At 35.1% G+C, this 24,773-nt stretch overlaps 4 protein-coding genes across 13 annotated transcripts in view; 3 read left to right on the plus strand and 1 right to left on the minus strand.

The window, feature by feature from the left end:
* Window positions 1-5,926, plus strand: part of LOC115971016 (protein TIC236, chloroplastic) — a 55,153-nt gene extending 49,227 nt beyond the window's left edge. Inside the window, exons 19-24 of one of the 2 annotated variants that reach the window (XM_031090679.1) lie at window positions 60-340; window positions 660-916; window positions 2,883-3,121; window positions 3,247-3,438; window positions 4,647-4,937; window positions 5,551-5,926. In XM_031090679.1, coding sequence (XP_030946539.1) covers window positions 60-340; window positions 660-916; window positions 2,883-3,121; window positions 3,247-3,438; window positions 4,647-4,937; window positions 5,551-5,697 — 1,407 coding nt within the window. In that variant the 3' untranslated portion in view covers window positions 5,698-5,926. The remainder of the gene's footprint in view (window positions 1-59; window positions 341-659; window positions 917-2,882; window positions 3,122-3,246; window positions 3,439-4,646; window positions 4,938-5,550) is intronic. The other variant, XM_031090681.1, reaches the window with a different exon arrangement.
* A 1,971-nt stretch (window positions 5,927-7,897) lies between these two features.
* On the minus strand, window positions 7,898-13,255 carry LOC115972467 (psbP domain-containing protein 5, chloroplastic). Of its 2 annotated transcripts, none has more exons than XM_031092765.1 (11): window positions 12,868-13,255; window positions 12,560-12,726; window positions 12,173-12,281; window positions 11,494-11,543; window positions 11,247-11,314; window positions 11,066-11,143; window positions 10,449-10,508; window positions 10,207-10,266; window positions 10,062-10,116; window positions 9,548-9,597; window positions 7,898-8,163 (listed from the first exon to the last, which is right to left on the minus strand). In XM_031092765.1, exons 1-11 carry the CDS (start codon window positions 12,942-12,944, stop codon window positions 8,065-8,067), a joined length of 873 nt encoding a protein of 290 aa, XP_030948625.1. In that variant the 5' UTR covers window positions 12,945-13,255; the 3' UTR covers window positions 7,898-8,064. The 2 variants fall into 2 exon arrangements, with proteins under 2 accessions (XP_030948625.1, XP_030948624.1); XM_031092764.1 differs by having other exon boundaries at window positions 11,066-11,164; window positions 12,868-13,249.
* Window positions 13,256-15,817: 2,562 nt separating this feature from the next.
* Window positions 15,818-18,688, plus strand: LOC115971803 (polyadenylate-binding protein-interacting protein 5). 2 transcript variants are annotated; one of them, XM_031091856.1, is made up of 3 exons: window positions 15,818-16,062; window positions 16,884-17,349; window positions 18,119-18,688. In XM_031091856.1, the coding sequence occupies exons 2-3, from the start codon at window positions 16,916-16,918 to the stop codon at window positions 18,210-18,212; spliced, it is 528 nt and encodes a 175-aa protein (XP_030947716.1). In that variant the 5' UTR covers window positions 15,818-16,062; window positions 16,884-16,915; the 3' UTR covers window positions 18,213-18,688. The 2 variants fall into 2 exon arrangements, with proteins under 2 accessions (XP_030947716.1, XP_030947715.1); XM_031091855.1 differs by having other exon boundaries at window positions 15,820-16,062; window positions 16,884-17,341.
* A 1,197-nt stretch (window positions 18,689-19,885) lies between these two features.
* Window positions 19,886-24,773, plus strand: LOC115971833 (pentatricopeptide repeat-containing protein At1g09900-like). Of its 7 annotated transcripts, none has more exons than XM_031091902.1 (6): window positions 19,886-20,062; window positions 20,136-20,247; window positions 20,486-22,755; window positions 23,648-23,812; window positions 24,244-24,370; window positions 24,453-24,773. In XM_031091902.1, exons 2-3 carry the CDS (start codon window positions 20,152-20,154, stop codon window positions 22,682-22,684), a joined length of 2,295 nt encoding a protein of 764 aa, XP_030947762.1. In that variant the 5' UTR covers window positions 19,886-20,062; window positions 20,136-20,151; the 3' UTR covers window positions 22,685-22,755; window positions 23,648-23,812; window positions 24,244-24,370; window positions 24,453-24,773. The 7 variants fall into 7 exon arrangements, with proteins under 7 accessions (XP_030947762.1, XP_030947761.1, XP_030947763.1 ...); XM_031091901.1 differs by having other exon boundaries at window positions 19,886-20,034; XM_031091903.1 differs by lacking the exon at window positions 19,886-20,062 and having other exon boundaries at window positions 20,071-20,247; window positions 23,608-23,812.

Below are 24,773 nucleotides of genomic sequence, written 5' to 3' on the forward strand. Positions count from 1 at the left end.
TAAAGTGATTAGTTAGAGTCTGCTTCCCTAACATTTGGGTACTTGTTTAAAATAAATAGGTCCGAGGTACAGCTGAACAGCCAGTGCTTGATGGATCTGCATCATTCCACAGGGCGTCTATATCTTCGCCAGTTCTCCGAGAACCACTGACAAACTTTGGTGGCACGGTTCATGTAAAATCCAATAGGTTATGCATCACTTCACTGGAGAGTAGAGTGAGCAGAAGGGGAAAGCTGTTTGTGAAAGGGAATCTGCCCCTCAGAACCAGTGAAGCATCCCTTGGGGATAAAATTGAATTGAAATGTGAAGTTCTGGAAGTACGGGCAAAGAATATTTTAAGGTTTGTAACTATAACTTCTAATGTGCTCTACCTCATAGTAACTAAAGTTTGGGTATATATGTGCATGGCTATATGCTTTACATGGTAGAATATTCTAACATGTTTTACATTTTATGATAGTGTATTGGTTTTTGTTTTGTTACTATTCAAAATAGAAATAAGATATCTATCCTCTTTTAAAGTTTTTTTTTTTCCCCTTTGAGCTTATAATTCACAATTTTTTTTTCTTTTTTTTTTTAATTTTTTACTTTTGATTTCTTAATAACTGCTTTCTCTGTTCATCTTGCCCATACAGAACTAACATCTTCTAAAATCACAGTGGCCAGGTTGACACTCAGATGCAAATAGCTGGTTCTATATTGCAACCAAACATTTCTGGGAATGTTAAATTGAGCCACGGAGAAGCATATCTACCACATGACAAGGGTAGTGGAGCTGCTCATTTTAATAGATTGGGATCAAGTCAGTCCCAGCTTACTAGTAGTAGCATCAATCATGCAGTTGCTTCGAGATATGTTTCGCGGTTTTTCAGTTCAGAACCTGCTACTGCATGGACCAAATTCTCCCCACCCACAGGTGATACATTAGTGTTTCATAAGTTCCTTTTTGATATGTAAACCTTTTACGTCAATGATATTGCAATAAATGCAGTAAGATGAGATTTCGCTTGATCACATGGATTTAATTTTTGTTTCCATGGGGCACTGAATCATTACTCAAGGTTTAGCTTGAAGCATTTTCTCTTGTTGAAAAATGATTTTTAACAAAAAACTGGCCTCTCAAAGCTTTTTTTTTTTTTGTTTTTTTTGTTTGGGGGGTGGGGGGGTTCGTATCTCAATCAAGTTTTTGGAAAGAATTAATTATCTTTTGTAAAGCACCCTTCACGGTACTTATCCATTATATTTGTTTACAACTACCTGGTTTACCCCTTATTATCTATTCAAACTAGATTGGAAAAAAAATGATATATCCAATAGTTTTTTCATATTGAAATTGGTCTTCTGATAGGAATTATCAAGTTCAATTGAAATGTGGGAAGCTAATATTTAAAAGGTACTAGAGATAAACTTATATATAAATGAATTATTGTGTGCTCTTTCATATTTTTATACTCAGTTCCAGTATGTAATGGTTTGGATCAATGTTGTTTCCAAGAATTTTGAATTAATATTGTAGGAATTATAGTTAAATGATTAAATTCACAATTTCCTAACAGCTTCAACTTTTAGGACAATTAGTAATTTGTCATAGTATTAGAGCAAGAGGTCTTGAGTTCAATCTTTGTCACCACTTTACCTCCTATTTAAAATGTTAAAAATCCCTCGTGTTGGGCCACTTATTAAGAGTGAGTCTAGGCCCACATGTGAGGGGGAGTGTAAGAATTATGGTTAAATGATTAAATTCACTATTTCCTAGTTGCTTAAGTGATGTAGGAGGCGGTCGGAAGACAAATCAATAATATTTTATTTGATTTTATGTATCAAGGGCAATTTTGTAATTTCCAAATATTTTGGGATGGGCTATGCTTACCGTCCACTGGGTCTTACTTTAGTTTTATTTTAAGCTTGGTTATTTAGTTGGGATCAGTAGTAGTAAAAGCCTAAGGAGTCCAAGTCCAAGTCTAATTAGGGTTTTAAGAAATCCTAGTTCAACTAGGATTAGGTATTATGGTTTGTTTGGATACCGTTTATTTTGTTGAAAACTAAAAACTAAAAACTGAAAACAATAAAAAAAATAATAAAAAAGTTATTGTTCGCCAAATGGTTACTGTAGATATGCCTATTTGCATCGTTCATGTCCCATTAAATAAAAAAAAAAAAAAAAAAAGGGCCCGAAACACGTTTTGACACAAAACATGGACGCAATAATCAGTACCCAAACGGTACCTTAGTGTTTTATTTAAAGAGTTGTAATACTTTCTATTGAGTTAATTAATGTTTTCAGAATTTAAGAGCTATGAAGCTTTCTTTTAGGATTTGTGTGATGCAACCTTCTCCGAGGTTTGATGTCAAGGAACCCTAGGTGTGATGCTTAGGAAGTCTAGGTGTGATTCCTAGAATTTATCTATATTCTTTAATTTTACTATTACAGTTAATGTTCACATCACTGTTCCCAGCAACCCAATCTTGATTTTCACATTTGTTTTCATTCCCAAACCCTATTAATCCTTGTCCCCTTTGGAAACCCTATAATCCCTATTATTTTCTAGCCTATTCCCCACCAAAACATAACCCTAATTCTTCAAAACCCAAGCTATACCAGATCTGCCCTGGGTGTTCTAAATCAGATTTTGTTGTTCCCCCTTGTCCTACGTCATTAAACTTTTAGAACAATCGGTAATTATCAAATATTATTGTATTGGACGTTAAATTGGTGGGTTTAAGATAAAAATAGCAGTAGGGTTCAGATTTACATGGATGCATTTGAGAAGTTCTGGTTATTAATTTTATGGGTTTTAAATGAATACATAAAAGCATAATCAGCATTTATGTTGTTATCTTGCAAATTTTATTTTGTTTACATTGTTTTTGCACCTTGACAGTTAAATCAGCTGAAGTTGGAAAGGAAATAGAGCAAGTAGACATCAAACCTAATGTAGACATCCGCCTCAGTGATTTGAAGCTTGTTCTGGGACCAGAATTGAGGATAGTTTATCCTTTGATTCTTAATTTTGCTGTTAGTGGAGAGCTTGAGCTAAATGGCCTGGCACATCCCAAATGGATAAAACCTAAGGGCATTCTAACGTTTGAAAATGGTGATGTGAATCTTGTGGCAACTCAGGTGAGTCCCATGTTTCTTGACTTTGTAGTGCAAACATTCTTGTACAGTGCTTGTTAATCTTAGTTTTTAGTTGGCTGGCTTTTTACTTTTCATTGAGAATGTGGAGTTGACCTTTACAACTTCAGGTGAGGCTTAAGCGAGAGCATCTGAATGTGGCCAAATTTGAGCCTGAGTATGGTCTAGATCCAATGCTAGATTTAGCTTTGGTTGGATCTGAGTGGCAATTCAGAATTCAAAGTCGAGCCAGCAAATGGCAGGAAAAACTTGTGGTGACCTCAACACGTTCTGTGGAACAGGATAGCTTATCACCTACTGAGGTAACATCCAATACTCTGGTTGGGTCTGAAATTGTGGTTCTCTCTTATTTATGTTAAACAGTTCGTCCTGTCTAGAGCCTTAACCCCATCAATTACTTTCATGCAACATTAAAGATTGACCTGTTTCAAAATAATGGTTAAATAATTAAATTCACAATTTTCATAGCTTAAACTTTTGGGACAAGTAATAATTTATCATGGTATCAAAGTAAGTGATCTTGAGTTTGAATCTTGTCTTTGCTCTACCTTCCATAAATAAAAAATAAAAAAATACCATGTGTTGGGCTCCACTTATTAAGTCTATGCCCACACGTGGGGGAGTGTAAAAATAAGAGTAATGCTACAGACACAAAATTTCACAATATTTTTCATAACAGTTGAGTAGGCAAGTTTTTACTGGTTTTTATTTGGACCCACTACTAGTTCGTAAGAATAATAGTTAAATAATGTAATTCACAGTTTCCTAATAACTCAAGTTTTTGGGACTAATGGTAATTTGTCAACCTATAGAGTTTTCTATGCAGTACAAGAACACAATTCTTCAAATAATGAAAAACACGATTCAACAAATGTTGTAAATTTTATCTTTGAATATCTAAAGGGTTATGAGCTGATGATCAACAGTACTCAAGTAGAAAAGAAAAAGAAAAAGAGGCAATAGCTATCAAAAAAACAAAGAAAAAGAAAATAAAAGATCAAAAGGCTTTTCATAATTTTTTTAATATACATAATTGCCAACGAGAAATTTAATTATTATAATTTACAACTTTATGTTGATAATACCGCCAATCTAGAAATTCTATTAGGATAATTGAACCTTCCTGAACTGTACATTTCTCGGTACGTCACATTCATGCATTTACAAAATCACAGGAACAAATCAAAGATCAAATTATACACTGCTTCCAAACTTATTATCAAACCAGGTTTTCAAATTTTTCCTGTGTTTTGAAAGCTTGCCTCAGGGATGCAGAATTGTACATAAATTTGTTGCAGCATGTGGGTGAATTTTTATCTATGCAATTGGAGCATTTTCCTTAGAGTTTTTTTGTTGTTACGTGTCATTTCAGCATGCTATGAAGTATTTTGGGCTGGTAGAAGTCTCTTGGTTGAATCTACCTCCAACTTGATCATGAATTTAATTAATAGTTGCATTTGCAAAAACCAGATTGAAATGATGTTCTAGACTTAAGGTGATTTGATCTCAGTTGCTTTTTCATCCACAGGCTGCTAGAGTCTTTGAGAGTCAATTGGCAGAGTCCATCCTGGAAGGTGATGGTCAGCTTGCATTCAAAAAGCTTGCAACTGCAACACTTGAAACATTAATGCCAAGAATTGAAGGGAAGGGAGAATTTGGCCAGGCTAGGTGGAGGCTAGTATATGCGCCACAGATCCCTAGCTTGCTCTCTGTTGATCCTACAGTTGATCCTTTCAAATCTCTGGCCAACAATATTTCATTTGGTACTGAGGTTGAATTTCAGTTAGGGAAACGCCTTCAGGTTATCTTGAAACTCTTTACACTGCATTCAAATTTTAATATTTTGATACTGATATGTCTAATCAGATATTTTAGTGAAAAGGTGAATCACTTGAGTTGGATCACTGATAATTAGGGGAAAAAATTATAGAACTTTTAGATTATCATATGGACAAGTAAGCCCTTCTTTTCTCTTCATACCATTGTAGGACTAACGACAATGGCCACCACTTTAACATTTGGACTGAATAGTTTTATCCTAAACCTCAATGCCCATTTTTTTTGGTGTTTATACATATCGTATATATATATAGGGGCTGTTGGAACAGCTCAAAGAATGAAGAATGTGCTGTTTTGGTGTTAATTTTCTCTTTGATTAATTTTGATTGTTAAGTTACACACGAATTCAGTAAGTCTAGAATCCACTACACATAGAGTCTTAACCCACTACCTCGCCCTCCCCTGTAACTTAAGAGGGGAGAAGGTCCCAGTCAAGTTAGAGCTCATTGGCTCATTGGCAATTCTCGTTGATTAATGTTGAGAAGAGACAAATTTTGTTATTATTTTCCTTGAATGGTTTATTTATCATCTAATGCACCCATTCTTACCTTTTCCTCTATTTATTTTCTTCATAGGCTTCCATTATTAGGCAGATGAAAGACTCAGAGATGGCAATGCAGTGGACCTTGATCTACCAGCTTACAAGCCGCTTGCGAGTGCTCCTACAATCTGCTCCATCCAAACGCCTTCTCTTTGAATATTCTGCTACATCACAAGATTAACCAACTGGCCATGTTCTGCCAACTAAAATTTTGGTACACCACATATCTCCCCTCAAGCTGTGATCAGCATTGGTCATCTGTAACATATTTAGTATTTGGCCCTTCCTACATTAATTACACCCTTCTCCCCCTAAATGAGATAAGAGAAGGTTTGCATTTTTTGAAATGTAAAGTTATTGTGAATAGATATTATTCTTTGCAAAAAAAAAAAAAAGCGAGATTGTTCATATTTTTGGCATCCTTCCTTGTACATAGTTCAATATTAATGAAAAGAAAAATTTGCATGATTTCATTTTTTCTAAATGAATATCAACAATAAAATTTACTTTTTGTATTAGCTTTTACCCGGTTATAGCAATAAATTGCATTTCATCTATTTGTGTGATTCAAATACACATCCAATACTAGGGACGTTGGGGTGGTGCATATTGAAAAATTAAAGAAATATTTGCAATTAATTGATGATATGTTCGGCCTCCCCTTCAAAACCTGTGACCCACGCTTGTTGTGAAAAAAGGGGAAGGGAGGACGATTCCCGTAGGATCGAATAATTTCACACATCTGAGTGCATGCCCTCAACTAGAAACCATGTGAACAATTTCATGCTTCCATGGATTCAACTTAATTTTCCTGTTTGCAAATGTTTTCTACCGTAGTCCAATTTGTGAACAAGGGACCTCCAGCTTGTGGCCCAAACGCATAGATTATTGAACAAGCCGTAAATGCTCATGTGATAGATTTGCCTTTTAAAACCTTTTTCATAATGTTTGCAACAAGCTTAGTTTTTGGTTTTGACTTTTGATCTATTAGGATCTCCATGTGGCTTTGAATTAGAGAGGAACTCTTGTACAATCTAAATTTATTCTTAAGAATCTAAAATGAAAATTTTGGTTTTAAGGATCTAAAGATGTGCATGATTCTTATGAGAAAAGAAAGGAAACTAAAAAGAATGCTCAAATTCAGTCCAAGGGAATGGAAGCAATGTTAGTAATCTTTTGTGATTTTTTTTTTTCGCTGCTCATCAAGGGAATGTAGCCTGTAGGTTAGAAGAGAAAGTTGAGCATCTTAGACTAGATCATGGACAAAAACGTAAAAAGTAACATATTCGAACTTAGTATCCGTTTGGATGTTGCTGAAACATGGTGCGTCTGTGTTTTACACAGTGGGACCCACGCTACAGTGCCCACGAAATAAACGCAACAACTTCGGCTGAAAGGCATAAAAATAGAAACTTGAACGCACCGTTTCAATAAAACATTGCATGCGTGTACTATTTCAATAAAACTAAGCATGTACTGTTCCTTTTCTTTTCACTATTTTTTTTGGAAGGACTCGTTCTTCGTGTTCTTCATGTTCTTCCTAGAACATGATTATTCATGTTCTTGAAACCCAACCCCATCAAAACAGAAGATCAAAACAATGAAACCAAAACCAAGATAGAAGCCACCAATCTGAGATTAAACCGATCAAATCCATATGAAAAAAAATCAAACCGATCAACCCATCAAACCCATATGAAACCAAAACCAAATCAAACCCATCAAATCCATATGAAACCAAAACCAAATCAAACGGATCTACCCAACAAACACAAATGAAACCCATCACCAATCTCAACCTCACCCAGCACCACCGACTTCCCATATCAAACCCATTAAACCCACTGCCGATCAACCCATCAAACCCACCGCCGAACAACCCATCCACCACCACCGACTTCCCATATCAAACCCATCAAACCCACTGCCGTTCAACCCATCAAACCCACCGCCGATCAACCCATCCACCACCACCAACTTCCCATATCAAACCCACTGCCAATCAACCCATCAAACCAATCGCTGATCAACCCATCCACCACCACCGAGTTCCCAAATCAGGAAACTAAAACATTAGTTCTTCATAAGACCAAACCCCATGGGAGAAAGAGAGAGGATGCTCCACCTCGTGCATATCAAAGAGAGAGAGAGAGAGAGAGAGAGAGAGAGAGAATGGTTTAGGTCGAGAGACCATGCTCCCCATCTCTTCTTTCAATTAGTGTTGGGAACTCCTTCACACTAGGCCTCCAAGACCTAGATGACATTTCACTTCTCAGTGCCGAAAAAGCTAATGATTTTTTATTTTTTTCAAATTTTTATGTGGCTACTGGGAAAGGAGTGAAATAAAAAAAAAAATTAAAAAAAAAAATGCGCTACAGTAGTTTCAGCCTCAAAAAATCAGCTGGCATTTAAAATTATTTGCTACAGTATTTTCAGTTTTCAGTTTAAAAGTTTCTTTATAAAAGAATAACACTTGATTGTCAAAATTTTTGGTTTTTTCCCTATTATTAAGAATAAATTAAAGACAAAAAAATAAAAATAAAATGGTTCACCAAAATCTCCATGGATCCTTATATGGAGGGACATAGTATTCTGTGGGAGGAATGAGGCGAAAAGAAGCCACGGTTTTCTCCAAGAAAGGCCCCATCTGCATCACACAAAAGCCAGTTTAAGCTCAGATAGATGATAGACCTCGTCTCAGTATTAAAATTTATCTTTTAATAAATAAAGATAAAATCAGCGAGATAGGGTATTTGAATCTCACGCAAACATGAACTAACTACTAATGGTTCTTTATGCGTTCTAAACAGACTCGTTTCAATTGATATGCAAATCAAAATGGTGTAATATCAATCATCTAAGGTGTAAATAGTAGTACCCCTCAGACCTTGCAAACACAAACTAACCTAAATCCCATTACACTCAAATAAAACACTAAACACCAATTAACAAACTTACAAATGAGACTCAGAATTCTAGAGCCCCAATACTCAATAATAACAAACCCTCAGCTCACAAACGTGGGTAACTTTCAATCCCAAAAGAATCACAAAACTATTCTTAAAGAAACCTTATTCATGTTTTTCTAAGAAACTTCTCCTTTTTTATGTGAGGACTTTTGGGTTAAAGTCACTAAACTCTTTGGAGTACTGTTTATATAGAAGGCATTTTCTAACATTCCTATTAGCTATACTATTACGGTTTGTAATTGCTATTGCAGAGTAGCTTCATACATGTGATTTTATCTTGGTATTAGCGGTATGCTCATGCTATGCACAGTAAATATATAAAAAATATCTTGCATATATTTTTGAAGTTGCTCACCAAAAATTGGTAATGAAAAAAAAAAAAAAAAACCGTCTTAAGTCATGTGATGAAGTGTCTTTCTCATTGTGAGGTACAGGACTAAAGTGAACATAAAACACTGTATATTTATCAAAAGCAAAAAATGTTCTTCATGTGTCACTAACATAAGATGAGAGCTCATCTCTCCCTTAGATTATGTTTTCATTTTCATAATAAACATGAAGAAAGCATAGCGTGTAAGACTGAATCTTTGTCATATTTTAATATGTATGATATGATAATACAAAAAATGTAATTTGACACTTAAAAAAAAAAAAAAAAAAAAATTGCAACATGTGGCAAAACCTTAAACTCATTTGACCAGAGGATTTAGTTTTCATGAGAGTTCCACCCTCCCTTAGATTATGTTTCCATTTCATTATTTTGTTTGGATTATGTTATGAAGAAAAAAAGAAAGAAGCCCTTATATAACGTTGCAATACATGGAGCAGCCTCAAGCCCTCTTGAACAGAGGCTTCAGTTTTCAATAAATGTATTTAGATTATTGATCTACTGGGATTTATATAAACATCATTTTACAAGTAAAATAGATAGGAATTGTAATGCTAGCAAAGTGTGTTTAGGAAAGAAAATGAAAAGGCTAACAACGTGTGTGTTACATGGTGAGTGTGTGTTTGTGTGTTTGTGTGTGTGTGTGTGTGTGAGAGAGAGAGAGAGAGGGATACCTTGTCCCACTGCTTGTTAAGGGTTGAAGCATTTAGAGAGTACAAGTAACCTGCAATTAAGTTTTGTCAAGTCATATGAAAAATCTTGAAGTGCAAGAATTATTATCACAAGCATAAACTGAAATCCCTGGACTAGAGCAAGTATTCATCTACAATGAACAAATTAGCTTACCCATGGAATCTAACAAATAATCACAGTACAGTAGACATAAGCTCAAATTTTCCTATTGTAGTTTGCCCCCACCAATTTGAAATTGAATATGACTAAGCTCACAAATTACTGAAGCGTTTCTTTCTCTTTCCCCCCACCCTAACACCCCCCCCCCCCCCTACCCCACAAAAAAAAATGTACCTCAATGCTTCAAGCACTCGATATATGTATTTCAAAAAATCTTCAAGAACAGGATTAACCAAGACAGTAACACATAATTGGAAAAGGCATGACTAAGTGTTTTTAACATTCTTATACTTGCACAACAAAGAATAGTAGAACTGAGAAATAATTGGGCCATACCATCTCGTTCGGCTGTTGAAGCAACATAGTGTCGATAAAGGTTTGATCCTTGAGCCTGCACATTTTAATGGAAGCATTGATGACACTACAACAGCATATTCATATCTTTGCAATGAAAATTGCTACCAAAGAAATAAACACTTACAGTTTTTGTAGGTGATTTGCGAACAAGGTATTCATAAAACCAGTATGGCTCCCCATCAATCTAGAAAAAGTAATTTAGATCAAGTTCTACATACACATTAAGACACACGACACATATGAGTGTGTGAGATGTATGCATATGCATCCAAGTACATAGAAATGAAATTTATGATGACGATTTTGGCTGTGTAAATTAGGTCAATTTTGGGACACTATAAAGTTACATAAATTTTGAGAGCTTACTTCACTAGAATGTGCATCAAGAACTGAACTCTCAGCCATGCGCTGACTTGAGGTGACTCTCTGCAAAATATAGTATCAAGTTAGTTCAAAGCATTATTGACTTCCATCAAGTCAAGCTTTTGGAAGGAAGGGAATCCAACAAGAGACGACAATGATCACAGCAGATGTAGCTCTATGATGGACCATGTCTACTATTGCTTCATCCAACCATCAAACCACTTATTTGTAACCAGTATAAATATATAGACCTCATGAATTTCACTTCATAACAATGAAAAGGCTATATAGCTTTTCCTTTGCTGTCTTAAAACATTTAAATATGCATGCACATACTTCAAGGGCCATTGTCAATTAGCATAGAGAGCTTTTTGAGGTTAGCCGGTAAGAACTTAGATCTCCCCTCTAAGGTTTGTAATCCAACTTAAGTCTCAGGATGAAATCTAAGACATTAAATGGGTGAAAAATCTGAAGTTGCCTAATAAAACTTCAAGTCTTTTAGTACATTGCTTATGCTCTCCTCTTTATAAAAGTTCTTCTTAAACAGAGTGCTAGCCCCACCAAAATGCATTTCCTTAACATGAAGGGCTAGATCATATGAGACAGGCAGGTTCAATTACCAAGGCAGACTTGTCAGACAAAACAGAATCAGCAACATCTTTCGCAATCCATGTCTTCTTGTCCTTTGTCTTTAGAAACTGTGAATTCGGGGGACCTATCTGAATCAAAGCACATAAACTAACCTTGAAAAATATCCGAAAATTATTTAACTAGAAAGTACATGGTTGTATCAAAAGTTACCGAGACAGATATGATGAGGTTATCGATAATGTCAACACGCTCTGATACAATGCGTAGGCGTGCATCGGCTGTATGATATTCAAAAAAAACATCTGGTTAGTATTAAATATGTGAGCAGACTGCATTGCTTCGTGTTTTTCATAGATTGTTATAAAAAAAAGTTCCTGAGCAATGTACCAAAAACCAGGACTGTTGTAGAGAAGTAGCATCAATAATCCAATTGCAAAGAAAAGTTAGCTGAACTTACGGGACAGTGGTGCAGCCGACGAGTAGCGTTCTGGCTTCCTAGATTCCACCCTTTAAATATATGAAAAGAGTCAGGTTTCCTACAATTTAAGGACGCACAAAAAAACTAAAGAATTACCAAAAAAGGAAGAAGAAGAAGAAGAGAAGTAACTGCCAAGAGCCTTGTAGCTTAGCTGACACTTTCTAATGTTTCCAACGGAGACATTTAGGGTTCAAATCCCCCCACCTCCAACCATGGAATTATCAAATAAAAAAAGAGAAGTAGCCTGCTTTTACATAAATTACTTCAAGAATCAAGACATTTTAATTTTGGGAAAGACTATCCTAGAGGTTCTGAACAGAAAAATCCCAATTGTAAACAAAGAAAAAATTGATTGCTTTGGTGAATTTAAAGTATATGGTTTTGAAAATGTTTTAAGAAATATAGAAACGGTTATATATTTTAAATGGTTTGAATATGAGACGAACTTGTGAAAAATTTCATATCTAGAATCCGATCTTCTCTAATCTATATAGCATTGAAAAAGACGTGTTGCAACACATCCTTAGATGCTTAGGAACAATTAGCTAATTCATAATGAAAATATTTTCCAGCATCAAAAAAACAAATTGCATAATTTTCCCTTCTGTTTTAAATGAAAAGCCTTCAAAAATTTTATTTATTTATGCAGAAGACCTACCATTTGAAGAGGAACTTCTTGGATGGCAACTCCACTGGGTACAAATAAGAATAGGAATTTATTTCATCAACTAGTGGAGCCATTTTCAACTCTTCCCCAGCAAGAGAACCTGCAAGAGAGGCTTAGTTAAATGAATTTTAAATTCATTTAAACTCTTTGAAATTTTGACAAATGAACATAATTTAGAATGTACAGAAGAAGAAATGAATAAAAAATCAATTTCCAAAGTCATTCCTATATAAGAATATCCACCCATTTGCCCATCGAACCTCTAATTTCCCTCTAATGTTTTTGTTTTTTCAAAGTGTACAAAGAATCTAAAATAAAAGCAAACACAGCCTAGCTTTAACCAAAAAAAAAAAAAAAAGGTGAACAGGTGCAAATTACCTAAAGTTGGAAAGATTAAAGAGAATGAGGAAGATAGGCCGAAGAGCACCAAATCCCTTCTGCAAAACCCATTTTGGGAAGTGGGTTCTGAAGTAGCAAATGCACATGGTTGGAATTTGTCACGTATTCTACATTTCTTGTGCTTTAGCATAGTTCTGGTCAGGTCTCTGATTGCCAACAAACAACACAGCATTAGACCCAAAAAAAAAAAAAAAATCTTGGAGAGGGAAAGACATGCATGCATAAACAAATTCACACATACATATATACCAAAAAAAGAGAGAAACTCAGAGAGAGAGAGAGAGAACCTGGAGCAGAGGTTGTGTTTAACAAGAAAAGGGTGGGTGGGTGTGGAGAGAGAAGGAGAGGGAGAGAGAAGAAGCATTGTTACTTTCTGGAAATTCTTCTTCTGGTGTCTTTACTAACTCTTTAGCTTCTCAGCTGCTCACCCACTTGGATTTTGTACTAGAACCCAACTACATACACACAATCTCCGAACTATGCTACTTTTTGCACTTTGAGAAGTGAGAAGATACCTTAATAGATATGGTTTGGTTTGGTTTGGATTTATCATCTGCAGTTTGTAACGTAGGATTAAACTGACCAATAAAATGCTGCCATGTCATGTCAGTCGAAAGTTCCAACACTCATCATCTTCTCTCTCTAACAACGAATATTTACCAGGGCAAACCAACGGCGCTTTCGGCATTAGTAACGGTTAAACCCATTCTAGATAAAGATCATCCAAACCGGAAACATTTGTGACCCAGTGGCCAAACCAGAGCAAATGCTTTTCTTTTTCTTTTTCTTTTTTATTTATATAAAGAAGTGTAATATTTTAGAAGACTATTCCACTCTTTTTTTTTTACTCTATACAAACTTATTAGTGATCTTCGAGTTTACAATATATTTTTCAACTTCATTAAATTTTTAAACTCACCATCCTTTGTCTCGAAGGAACTAGCACAAATACTTGTATAATATCTACGTGACCAACAAATTAGTAATTAGTAATAATACTAACAATAATAAAGAATACCAAGAGTTTTGCACTTTAATTGGCAACTCCTAATATTCTTAACGGATGCATAAAATATAAATTGTCCACCCTATCATAACTATAAAATTAAAAAATAAAACACTAATAAAAAAACAAAAGTAAATAAATGGTACTTTTTTATGAACAAATAAATGGTTTTGTTAATGGTATCTTTAAGGCATTTGTTAATGAAATATTTTTTAAAAAAAAATTGATACTGCTTTTATGGAAAATATAAAAAATTGTCAAAAAAATTAGTTATTTTTCTTTTTAATCTATTCTACTATTTAAGGGGTTTTCCTTGTTGGGTGCTTCATTTATGTGGTTCAAAAATACATCTTCACTCTACATTTAAACAAAGACAGAACTTAAGGACAATCTGATAAAAATATATGTTTAACTCTCACATAAAACTACTCATTTTCAAAGTCCTATATTTTAGCCTCTTCTATATCTCCCATTTTTAATATTGAAATTTAAGTTCTCTTCCTTTTTCTTTTTTCTTATTTCCAAAATGAAAAGGCTACACAGGGATCATCAAAATTTTATAAGTTTGACACATATTTTTTCCTAAAAATTACTATACATGATCTCTATTTAGATAACTCACACACATTTGATACATGTTTTCCTAAAAATTAGTACACACCATCTGCGTCTTTTTTCAATTTCTTTGTGTAGGCCTTTGGATTGCATCAACTTTTTACTCACTTCATCACCATCTTCAATTTCAATGAGGTTTGTTTCCTTTGACATTGTTGATATTATTAATTTTTTAGTTTGTGTATTTTTGTTTCCATAATTTTTTAATAATCTCATGCTTTTTTTTTTTTAATCTTTTCTTCTTTATCTCTTTCTCAAGTTTATTTCCACAGTTTCTTTGATCTCCACAATTTTTTTCTCACTTCATTACTAGGGTTGTCCACGGGTTGGGTTGAATTGGGTTTGTGCTTAAGCTGCATCTGACCTAATGTGGTCGGTTGGAGCAGCCATCAACTTGTTGCAGACTGAGAGACTAGTCGAATCGGGCGAATTAAACCTTCAACAAGTGGCGGATGGGTCAGTCTGAGTCAGAGTTTTGAGAAAACAATGAGATTTCGCCAAATCCAGCAAAAATCTCATCAGATTTTATGAGATTTCGCCAAATTTGATTGAAATCTCACAGGATTTGATGAGATTTTGTCAGATCCGGTCAAAATCTCATCTAATCTACTTGATATCTTGCCGAAATCTGGGTTCTTTCGCTAGGATCTAGAAATTTTTCATCGGACTCTATATTTTTCACTAGAATCTTGAAATTTTCTGCTAGAAATTCTTAGTACGTCAGTTGGTTTGGGGATTTCTAGTTTTGGGATAAGGAAACTGAAACCAACCCGCCAAAGTTAGTTTCTAGTGGTGAAGGCTCACCACAGACCGCTAGAATAGTTGAGTCGGCCGACGTCGGATTGAACCCAGTCAATTTTTTCGAGTGGGTCGGGTCTTCGAATGGCTTTGGACAACCCTATTCATTACCATTTTTCTTTTCAAAGAGGTATGTTTCTTATACAAGGAGTAAATATGAGTCTGCAAGGATTTGGGGTATGTTTGGGCAAATTGTTATCTTCTTCATTTAATTAGTTGAAAGTGTATACTTCTCTTCTACATTGACAGTTCGAAAGTCAAATGTTAAAGAGGAATCCTTAACACCAATGTGATTGTGTTTATATTTAGGTACATGTTGATTTAATTTGGTGTATTCATTTATTTCCTTTTCAAGAACTTGATCCATACATCTTTACAAATTGGGTGGAACCTTGGAAAAGTGTTATTTTTTGCAATCAAAGGTTAATGTGAATTTTGAGTTGTGTTAAAACTTAAAAGAGATAAATTAATGAAAAATTATAACACTAAATCAAAAAAAAAAAAAAAATTTCAATACCCATAATATTTTCACAACAAATTTTAAGTAGCAAGTCGTTATTAGTTATTACAAGTAAGCCAAAAAAGGAATTTAAGTTATGAATTCAAATTCTAACAAATAACAACTTACAACTTATGATTTGTTGTGAAAATATTATAAAAATAACACTTTTAAATGATAATAAAAAGAGCATCATCGCTTGCACGAATCGTGTGTGTTGAGGCTATTATCTGCTAAAAAGTTTCTACAAATATTTAATTTTAACTTAAACTTTGTTTCCATAAATAAAAAGCCTAATAAAGCCACCGTTCGTGTCACAAACACCTTCCCAGTAAGCGAGTGAGTTCTGATCTTTTTCAATAGACCGCAAAAGTAGGTGTGTCCCAAATCCCAATAAGTATATACTCTTATATGGTACAACATACTAGCATAGTATATACCTCTTACTTTCTCTCTCAATCACAATTTTTTCTTTCTTTCTTTCTTTCATTCATTCGCTTTTTAGTGTTTGATTTCTCATCTCAACAATTTTAGGGTTTCGTTCCCAATTTCGATTTCTCCTCGGTGAGTTCCGATCACTATTTTTTCCAATTATTAATTTTTTTTTAGTGTTACATTTAATTATATTATTGGATTGCTATTCATTACTTGAAAAAAAATAATTTTGATTTAAAAAATGAAGAAGATTTAAGAAATTCAAACATGGATAATCAATTTCAAACCTTTTTTTTTAAGCTTAGTATTATCAAGTTCTTAATTGGGGTGTTAGTGTTTGTTTCTGCGATCTGATATAATGTGCTGTGCAAGATCACTTTTTGTTGTGGGGATTCAATTGGGTCTATGATCAATAGCTTAGGAATTTGATGAAACCAACATTTGATTTGATTAGGAATCTGGTACAATTCATGCATGCAATTGAGAAGTTTATGGACATGAAATATTGTAATTGCGTGGGTTTCAATTAGTTCAACTGGCAAAGTCTCTTGTGATCAAATAATGAACTTGGTTTCAAATTCTGAAATTGATTGGTGTGTTGGCTTTAGCAATCATCCTGGATCGGACTGCAGGTTTCAAATCTAAATGTCTTCTAATGAAGTATAATTTTCATGAATATTTTAGAAATTGTGAGTACTTATTCAAGCTTTCTGAATTTTCTAGTTGAAAGATGGTTTTAAATTTGTTAACTACATGATTGGATGACATGCTAATGTCCGTTCGAGTACTTTCATGATTACTTGAATTTCTTTGCACTTACAGTGAATCTATAATGTATACAATTTGTTATGGCTTAAAACTTTGAATTTCTGTTTCGTTGAAGTTTATTTATTGTTGTGCTGTATGATGTATATACTAATATGGATTTTCTTTCATAAAATATTTTGAAGGGAACGGTGATCTTTTTTGATGAACTGAAGCAATGAAGCAAGGAGTATCTTCCCTGAATCCATATGCAGCATCGTACATTCCACTATCCAAAAGAAATGCAAATGATAGAACTTTTGAGACAGCAAAAGACTCTAGGAGCGGCAATGAGTCTTCACGGTTTGTAACCCCTGAGCAACTCCATTACAGAGCTTATTATGACTCCAATGCTCATGGAGCTGAAAAAGCCCCTATTCCTGATGTGGGGTCTACAGTGAAGAGCCACCATGCATATGGTTATGGTTCATCACCACAAAATGTAAATCAAGCTGCAGATAAGCAGATGCTAGATGAATTTGACATTGATTTGGAATATCTTCAGATGTCATTTCCTGGTATATCTGATCAGTCCCTTACTGATGTTTATGCGGCAAATAGAGGTGACCTGGAAGCCACTGTTGACATGCTGAACCAACTTGAGGTGTACAAGTAAACTCTTTAATTTTGAAGTTTCTAAATAACATTCATAACATGTATTAGGTGATAGGTGATTGAAGTAGATTACTATTTCTTTTTTTGGTCTTCGGGGCTGGTTCAGTTCTTTACCAACATTCCCACTTCAGATTCTGGCACCACAATCACGGTATGAACAGTGCTGGCCTATATATATTTAATATTGGAAAACTTGAACAACTTAATAACTTTCCTGATACTACGGTGTGGTGTGACTATAGCCAGCTACTATTATCTTATTAGTTTTTGTTTATGGTTCTGGATTCAAGAGAAGGCAAAAGAGATCCATCTCTTGGTGCCATGCCCATGACTAATGGGCCAAAGTAAATCTAATAGGAGTTCTAATCATATGCTTTATTTTCTGGACATATAAAGACTAGCAATATCTTTCTAGTAGCCATTAACTAGTCATTAGAAGTATTACCATGAGTTAGTCATATATGCTCCCTTCAAATTACATGCTTAAATGGAAATCATTACTTAGGTGGATGTATTCATCTTGTTGACGGCTTAGACATACTCAATCTGCTATTATTATCAAGCTACGATGTCTTAGAAAGTAAGATTGTATGTTCTATTTCGCTTTATGTCTTAAGGCTTGGTTGTTGTTGTGGAATAATCTCTCTCAGAAGACTGACTTACATATTAAGTGTTTACCTTCATTATTATTGTGAGCTTTATTCATATTGTAATATCTTATGCTTTTACAGTCATCTTTCTAATAAGTATTATCTTCTGCTTACAGTGTTACACTGTTGAGTCTTCTGAAAGTCTTCCAGACACTCTGGACATTGGCGATGTTTCAGAATTTGGATCTTCAGCTGATTGTGCATCACTGAAACTGAAGACCGTAAAGGGCAAAGCCAGTGCTGCTTCATCCACCTCCTAAGGTTCATCAAGATTATCTCCTGATTGATTTTGCAAACAACAAATCCAATTGTTTGTCAAGGCATGGTTGGTCTTGTGGATAAGAAATATATAAATAGGGGATTTTCCTCAGAGATGGAGACATCAGTTGTTATCGTTGTATAGTTCTCAGCTGCTTGATTCACCCTTCTCTTTTCTTTCAAAGGCTCATTGTTTTTGATTGATGGGTCAGAATCCCCCTGTGCAGTTATTATGCGGATTGCAGTTTTTTCTTTTCAAAATGAAAGTCATCTTTGCTGTTTTGCTTTCCTTCTTTGTGCTCTTGTCTTGGTTGGGTAGATGCTGTGTAAGCGGGTATCATTCAAATGTCACCTGAAGATTTGAACGCGTGATGCTTTAAGCTTGTGTATTGTTTTGTGATGAAATATAGCGCAATTTCCAACCTGTTGATTTATGATGTTTAGATCAGTCGCCTATTCACCTAGGCTATCATGGCTGATAGCTGATGGGGCTTTATCACTTTTAGTCTTTTACCATTCCGAATTACTGACATCTCTAAAATGATTCAATAATTTTAGAGTTACAAAGAAGTTCACTAAAATGTAGCAAGATGTTATTAGTAAAAAAGACCTAGATAAAAACCTGAACAAATTGTCAACTCAACTGTTTTGAAAATTATTGTGCCTATAACATTAATAAAAAAGACCTAGATAAAAACCTATACAAATTGTCAACTTCAACTGTTTTGAAAATTATTATGCCTATAACATTACTCTCTCTTCTATCGGCTTGGTTTTTAAAACAAAATGTGCACATCTTGTCAAAAAATGTGTATTGATTTGTTTCAATTCCAAAGAAATGTGTACATCTTGTCAAAATACAAATGTGTATTGATGCATTTCAATTCCAACAAATGCACTAGGCAGATCAATTTCAAGAAATGTGCACATCTTCTTATCAAAATGTGTATTGATGTGTTTCAATTCCAACAAATGTGTTTTCTTGTCAAAATGTATATTGATGCGTTTCTATTCCAACAAATGCACTAGACCGATTTGCCATGAAATCTTCATCATTGTTTAAAAAAATAAAAATGTTTATCAGTAAGAAGTTCTTATATCTCATCACTTGTGAGTTTAAAATTATGGGTTCGAGTAGTGACAAGTCCCACTATTGCTCGGATGGTCTCACACCAAGTCAAATTTGAGTTTAAGTAGTGGTGGCAAAGACCACATCTACCTTATATCTCATCACATTGCGAGTTTAAAATTGTGGGTTCAAGTAGTGGCAAGTCCTATTATTGCTCAGATGGTCTCACATCAAGTTAAATTTGAGTTTAAGTGGTGGTGACAAAGACCACATCTACCTTTTGTCCCATCACCTTGCGAGTTTGAAATTGTGGGTTTGAGTAGTGACAAGTTTCACTATTGTTCGGATGGTCTCACACCATGTCAAATTTGAGTTTAAGTGGCGGAGACAAAGATCACACCTACCATTTTTTTTTTTTTTTTTTAATGATTATATAAAAAAGTGGTGTGAGAGTGAAAATAATGCAAGTATGCAACAATCTCTTAAAAAAATATACGATAACACAAAGAGGAGAGGAGTAGGATTACGACCCAGACAGGTAGCATAAACTAAAACAACATGGGACGTGGGTTGTTTGGGTTTCGAACATGGAATTGGAGGCAAGAAGAACAGTTTCAAAGTGGGGCTACAGAGATTTGGGTTACCCATATATAGACTCAAAAACATCTCGCTCTTCAAGATGCCACGTGGCTGAAATTTAAAAGGGTAAAAACATAGCTTGTTCAAGTTCAAGGTGTGTCCTCAACGACACCGTTTTACTGCCCGTTAAACCTCTTGTTCTTTCTTTCATTCATTCTCAATGGCAGGTCATGGCTAGGGTTTATGCATCCTTCAGAAGCCTCAAACATTCATCACCGCTCTTATCTCATCTTCCCATTCTTCCATAGGAGTCATGCTCTGTTTGGTTGCCCAGAAAAGGTAACCAAAAGAAACATCAAATTTTTCATTTTTTTTTCTTTGCTCTTTGAATATATTTCTTTAACAATTTTGAGGCTTTGTTTATGAGTGTTTATTTTCTATTTGTTTTTTAAAATTTTAGTTCATGCTACATAAAGTTAAAATCTTTTTAATTGATTTATATATACACTCTCTGAGACCAAACTTAACTCTTAGGCTTCACTAAATGCAATTCTACTTCAATCCCTTTATCTTTCAGGTTATTTTGCTTCAAAAGCTTGACCTTTTTCTTTACCCTGCAATGCTTCTTTGTGCAATTCCTAGAGTTGGTTATTGCTGCAGAATTGTCAAAACTGTGCGTTTCCTCCTCAGTTTTTCTTCATCTTGTGCTCTTAGAGCTGTAGAATTTGTCGAAGAGAGTAATACCCATGATTTTAATTACGCCGAATTACAGAGTAGAATGCAGAATTATGCCATCTCGGGTCACTTTAGAAAAGCTCTGGAAACTCTGAATTCAATGAGAAATGTACCTGGAAAACCTACCGTGTATGACTATAATGCTTTGATGTACTGCCATTTGAAGTCGCGAAATGTGTTGTTGGAAGTTTTGGTTGAAGTTTATGTTGGGATGAAAAGATTTGGGCCGGCCCCTAATGCGTCTACTTTCAATACGCTTCTTAATGGGATGATATCTCTTGGTAATTTGAAAGATTCGTTTTTTATTGCCAAAGAGATGTGTGAAAGTGGATTTGTGCCATCATTTAGTTTGTTATCAAAAATGTTGAAAAAATCACTTGGAGTGGGAAGTTTGGATGATTCACTTGGTGTATTTGATTTGATGTTGAGGTTGGAGTATTTCCCGACTGAACCCACCTTGAACCTATTGATTTCTATGCTCATCAAAGCTGGGAGGATTCGAGCGGCATTTTCTGCGTTCTCCGTTCTTTGGGGCAAAGGCTATTTTTGTAGTGTATATAGTTATAATCTCATTCTTTGGGCTTTGTGTAAGTCTGGTCAGATTTGTACAGCTTTGGCATTGTTTTGTTTGATGAAGAAGAAGGGTGTCATTCAGAATGTGTGCTCTTATTCTGCTTTAATATGTGGTTTTGGTAGAGAAGGTTTAGAGGAAGATCTTTTTCATTGTTTAGATGTAATGCAAAGTGATGGTTGTAAGCCAAATGTCAGAACATACACTATAATAATTAAGTTTCTTTGCGATGCTGGGAGGTTTGAGGAGGCACAGGAATACTTTGGTAGGATGGAAAGGGAAGGGTGTGACCCAGACTTGATTACGTATAATGTAATTCTCCGAGAACTTTGTCATCTAGATAGAGTGGGGGAAATTTCTGAGCTCATTCAGGTGATTGATCAAAAAGGGTTTTCACCCAATCCATATACATTTTCTGCCTTTGCTGGAGGCATGTTAAAAGTAGGCAAAATAGGAATTGCTCAAAAAATATTGCTTGATGTGATTTCAAGGGGATGTGGTCTGGATGTTGCTGTATATAATATATACTTAAATTGTTTATGTTGTGAGAATAGATCTAGAGAGGCATTATCTTTGTTGAAAGGTATGAGAGAAGGTGGTTTAATTCCAAGTAGTGTGTCTTATAACACAATTCTAAAAGGTTTTTGTAGAGAGAATAGTATTGAAGAAGCTTTGGAGCTCTTGGACAGTTTTGAGTGGGTAACAAATGGGCCAGATGTAGTTTCCTTCAATACAATTTTGTCTGCAGCATGCAAACGAGGAAACTCTTCAATGATTCAGAGGATTGTGTTTCGAATGGAGTGTGAAGGGGTTGAGCTTAATGTTGTCAGTTTAACATGCCTGATTCAGTATTTCTGTACAGTGGGAAAATTTTCAAAATGTTTGAATTTGGTGGAACACATGATGTGTAATGGCCCTCAACTCACAATAATTACTTTTAATTTGCTTCTGGACAAACTTTGCAAGAATGGGTTACTAGGAACTGCCCACCAGACTTTCAAATATCTTAGGAACACTGGGTGTGTACCCGATACAACAACATATAATATTCTTATACATTCTTCCATAAGGGAGGGTAATAACATGCTGGTGGGCCAATTGTTTAGGGACATGTACAGCCAGGGGCTAAAACCAGATGTTTATACCTATGGGTCTTTAATTGGTGGCCTTTGTAGGGAAGGGAAGATAACAATTGCTCTCCAGCTTAGGGATCAGATGCTAGGGAATGGGCTTACTCCAAGTATTACAATTTACAACACCCTACTGGGGGCGATGTTTAGGACCAATAAGGTTTGTGACATCATTTCATTATTGAAAACTATGGTAATGGAAGGGTGTCAACCTAATGAGGTAACTTTTGAAATTCTTAACCAAGCAATGTCAAAAGGTTGGATGAAGAAATATCCAAAGTTTGCGAAAGTTCTAGGGCTTGTGATAAAAGAGACTCAGCACGGAGTGATAACAAGTTAATTGATTTGGAGTCTTGGAGCTTGCTACACCCACATCTTCTGAATTTCCAAGAAAATCAAACCTGTAGTCAGGTATGCAGGATCCTTGTTGCATATGTTTTATATCTATATTTATATATATATATATATATATATCTTAATTTTTCAGATTTGAACACCAAGAGACAATTTTTAACATTCCACGTTCATTCTTACAATTCTTTCCCTCAATTTTTTCGTTCAACTTGTGCCATTCATGGACTCAAATGTCCATATAGCTTAAGCAATATATGTGATGTAAATATATATGTTTAAGGGTCCTTTTGGATTGAGGGACAGAGAGAGAGGGAGTAGAGGGGAGTAGAGTAGAGTTGGCCAGGAATTAGCTTATCTCCGGCCAACTCTACTCTACTCCCCTCCACTTCACCTCTCTCCCCCCTCAATCCAAACAGGTCCTAAAAGTTTTCTGGATAAACTTGTCTCTAGTATGATTGTTTGTCACATCCTTTCGACATTTGAATTACTGTTAGAGGTCCCGTATGTACTATAGTCTCAGGATAGGTTTACCAAGCACCAATTCAATTTTTCCTACTATGAAATTAATGGTAAAAGGTGTACGTTTTCACTGATATAGTTTGGATTATGATACATTTTTTCAAAGTTAGTAAGAGGTAGACAGCATTGACTGGGATAAAATAAGTAGTAAAGTAGGACAGGATTTGGAAAAAAACGTTATTGAATTTTTTGCTTGGTTATGCCATGTGTAAAGGGGTATGAATCTATTATCAATCATCTTGGAAGTTGCACTTGAATCTTTGGATGCACGATGGAACTGTTAATCTTGTGCTCACTTAAACCGAATCTCTCTTTCCTTGCACACTCATCCCTGCCTCCATTTTTTTTTAATATTTTTTTTTATATTTGTGTTGGATTTACTAAATGCAGTTGTTAAATTCAAATTTTTATCAACTGTACATTTCTGAAGGCATGAAAGCAGATACTGAACTGAAAGAGTTCCACAGCCTTGAGCACGCATGGATGTCTTTTGTGGATGGAACAAAATGGAGGGCATTGTTTCACTCCCTCGCAAAGAAATTGCTGCACAGCTATATGTGCAGACCTTGTGGGGTTCCAAACTGTTGAAATTGGGGTATGTAGTGACTACATGGTAATTCCATCTCTTTATACATATTCAAGTAATTATTCTTCTCGTGGCTGCAATTCTGTTGCTCATAAATATTTACTGGAGTGTATCTCACACTTAGCAAGCAGGTAATCAGGATCACTGGTCTGGCACCTTATTTTAGTTTGAAAGTCAGATTCTTAGCTTATTTAATATAGCTTGAATTTTTTTATATCTTTTTTCATGCTTGGTTTAATTGCTTCCACTTAAAGTTCGCACCCCACCCCACCCCCCCCCCCTCTTTTATCAATTTCTGTTCTTTTATCTACTCTGAAGTGTATATGCTGACACAGTCTCATCTGCATTGCGCTTTCCACTGCATCATGAAACTGGCATGATACTTGCCACCGATGTTAAAGTTGTTCTATTATTTGACTAAGTGGTTTGATTTTAAGCAGCAATATGTTTGAATGGGGAATGACAGGAATGACTGGTGAACCAATGAAGTACATGATACTAGGAGACTGGAAAAAGCCAGAGTGGCCTGTGAGAGCCATTATTCCACAACAACTTGAGCAGAATCTGGTCAGTCCTCTATATGACTATTGGATTGAGTTTCCAATCATGTGCTGTGTCATGGCTAATCATCACTTCTCTTCTGCTGCAGATATTCTCATTCACCATATACACATGCACCCAGAGAACCGCCACCAATAATTAACAAGTGCATTTCTTAAACAGCCTAGAATTTCTTTTTTTCAGCCTTATGGTTGGAATAAAACCTCATGAAGATGAGTCCACTCTTCCATTTTTTCTTCTATCCTCTTTCACGGAGTTAAATCTACATTATGCTTATTGAATTGACACTGATATCTAAGGAAACCTTTGGACAACATAGATTTGCCCTTGTATTGGTAGTAGCACTTTAATGCTGACTTGAGTAAAATCAGTATGTTGATTTTTAATATGAAGCACAGTGATCATTTTA

This window comes from Quercus lobata, chromosome 12 (genome assembly GCF_001633185.2).
Source record: "Quercus lobata isolate SW786 chromosome 12, ValleyOak3.0 Primary Assembly, whole genome shotgun sequence".
In the NCBI taxonomy this organism is placed as follows: Eukaryota; Viridiplantae; Streptophyta; class Magnoliopsida; order Fagales; family Fagaceae; genus Quercus; species Quercus lobata.

Excerpts from the sequence above, each read along its gene's own strand:
- LOC115971803 (XM_031091855.1), top strand. The coding sequence starts at position 16,916 with ATGAAGCAAGGAGTATCTTCCCTGAATCCATATGCAGCATCGTACATT. Across the intron at positions 17,342-18,118 it reads ACATGCTGAACCAACTTGAG|TGTTACACTGTTGAGTCTTC; the intron begins GTGTACAAGTAA and ends TTCTGCTTACAG.
- LOC115971833 (XM_031091902.1), top strand. The coding sequence starts at position 20,152 with ATGCATCCTTCAGAAGCCTCAAACATTCATCACCGCTCTTATCTCATC. Across the intron at positions 20,248-20,485 it reads TGTTTGGTTGCCCAGAAAAG|GTTATTTTGCTTCAAAAGCT; the intron begins GTAACCAAAAGA and ends TTTATCTTTCAG.
- LOC115972467 (XM_031092764.1), bottom strand. The coding sequence starts at position 12,944 with ATGCTTCTTCTCTCTCCCTCTCCTTCTCTCTCCACACCCACCCACCCT. Across the intron at positions 11,165-11,246 it reads ACCTCATCATATCTGTCTCG|ATAGGTCCCCCGAATTCACA; the intron begins GTAACTTTTGAT and ends GCTTTGATTCAG. Across the intron at positions 10,267-10,448 it reads TTGATGCACATTCTAGTGAA|ATTGATGGGGAGCCATACTG; the intron begins GTAAGCTCTCAA and ends TACTTTTTCTAG.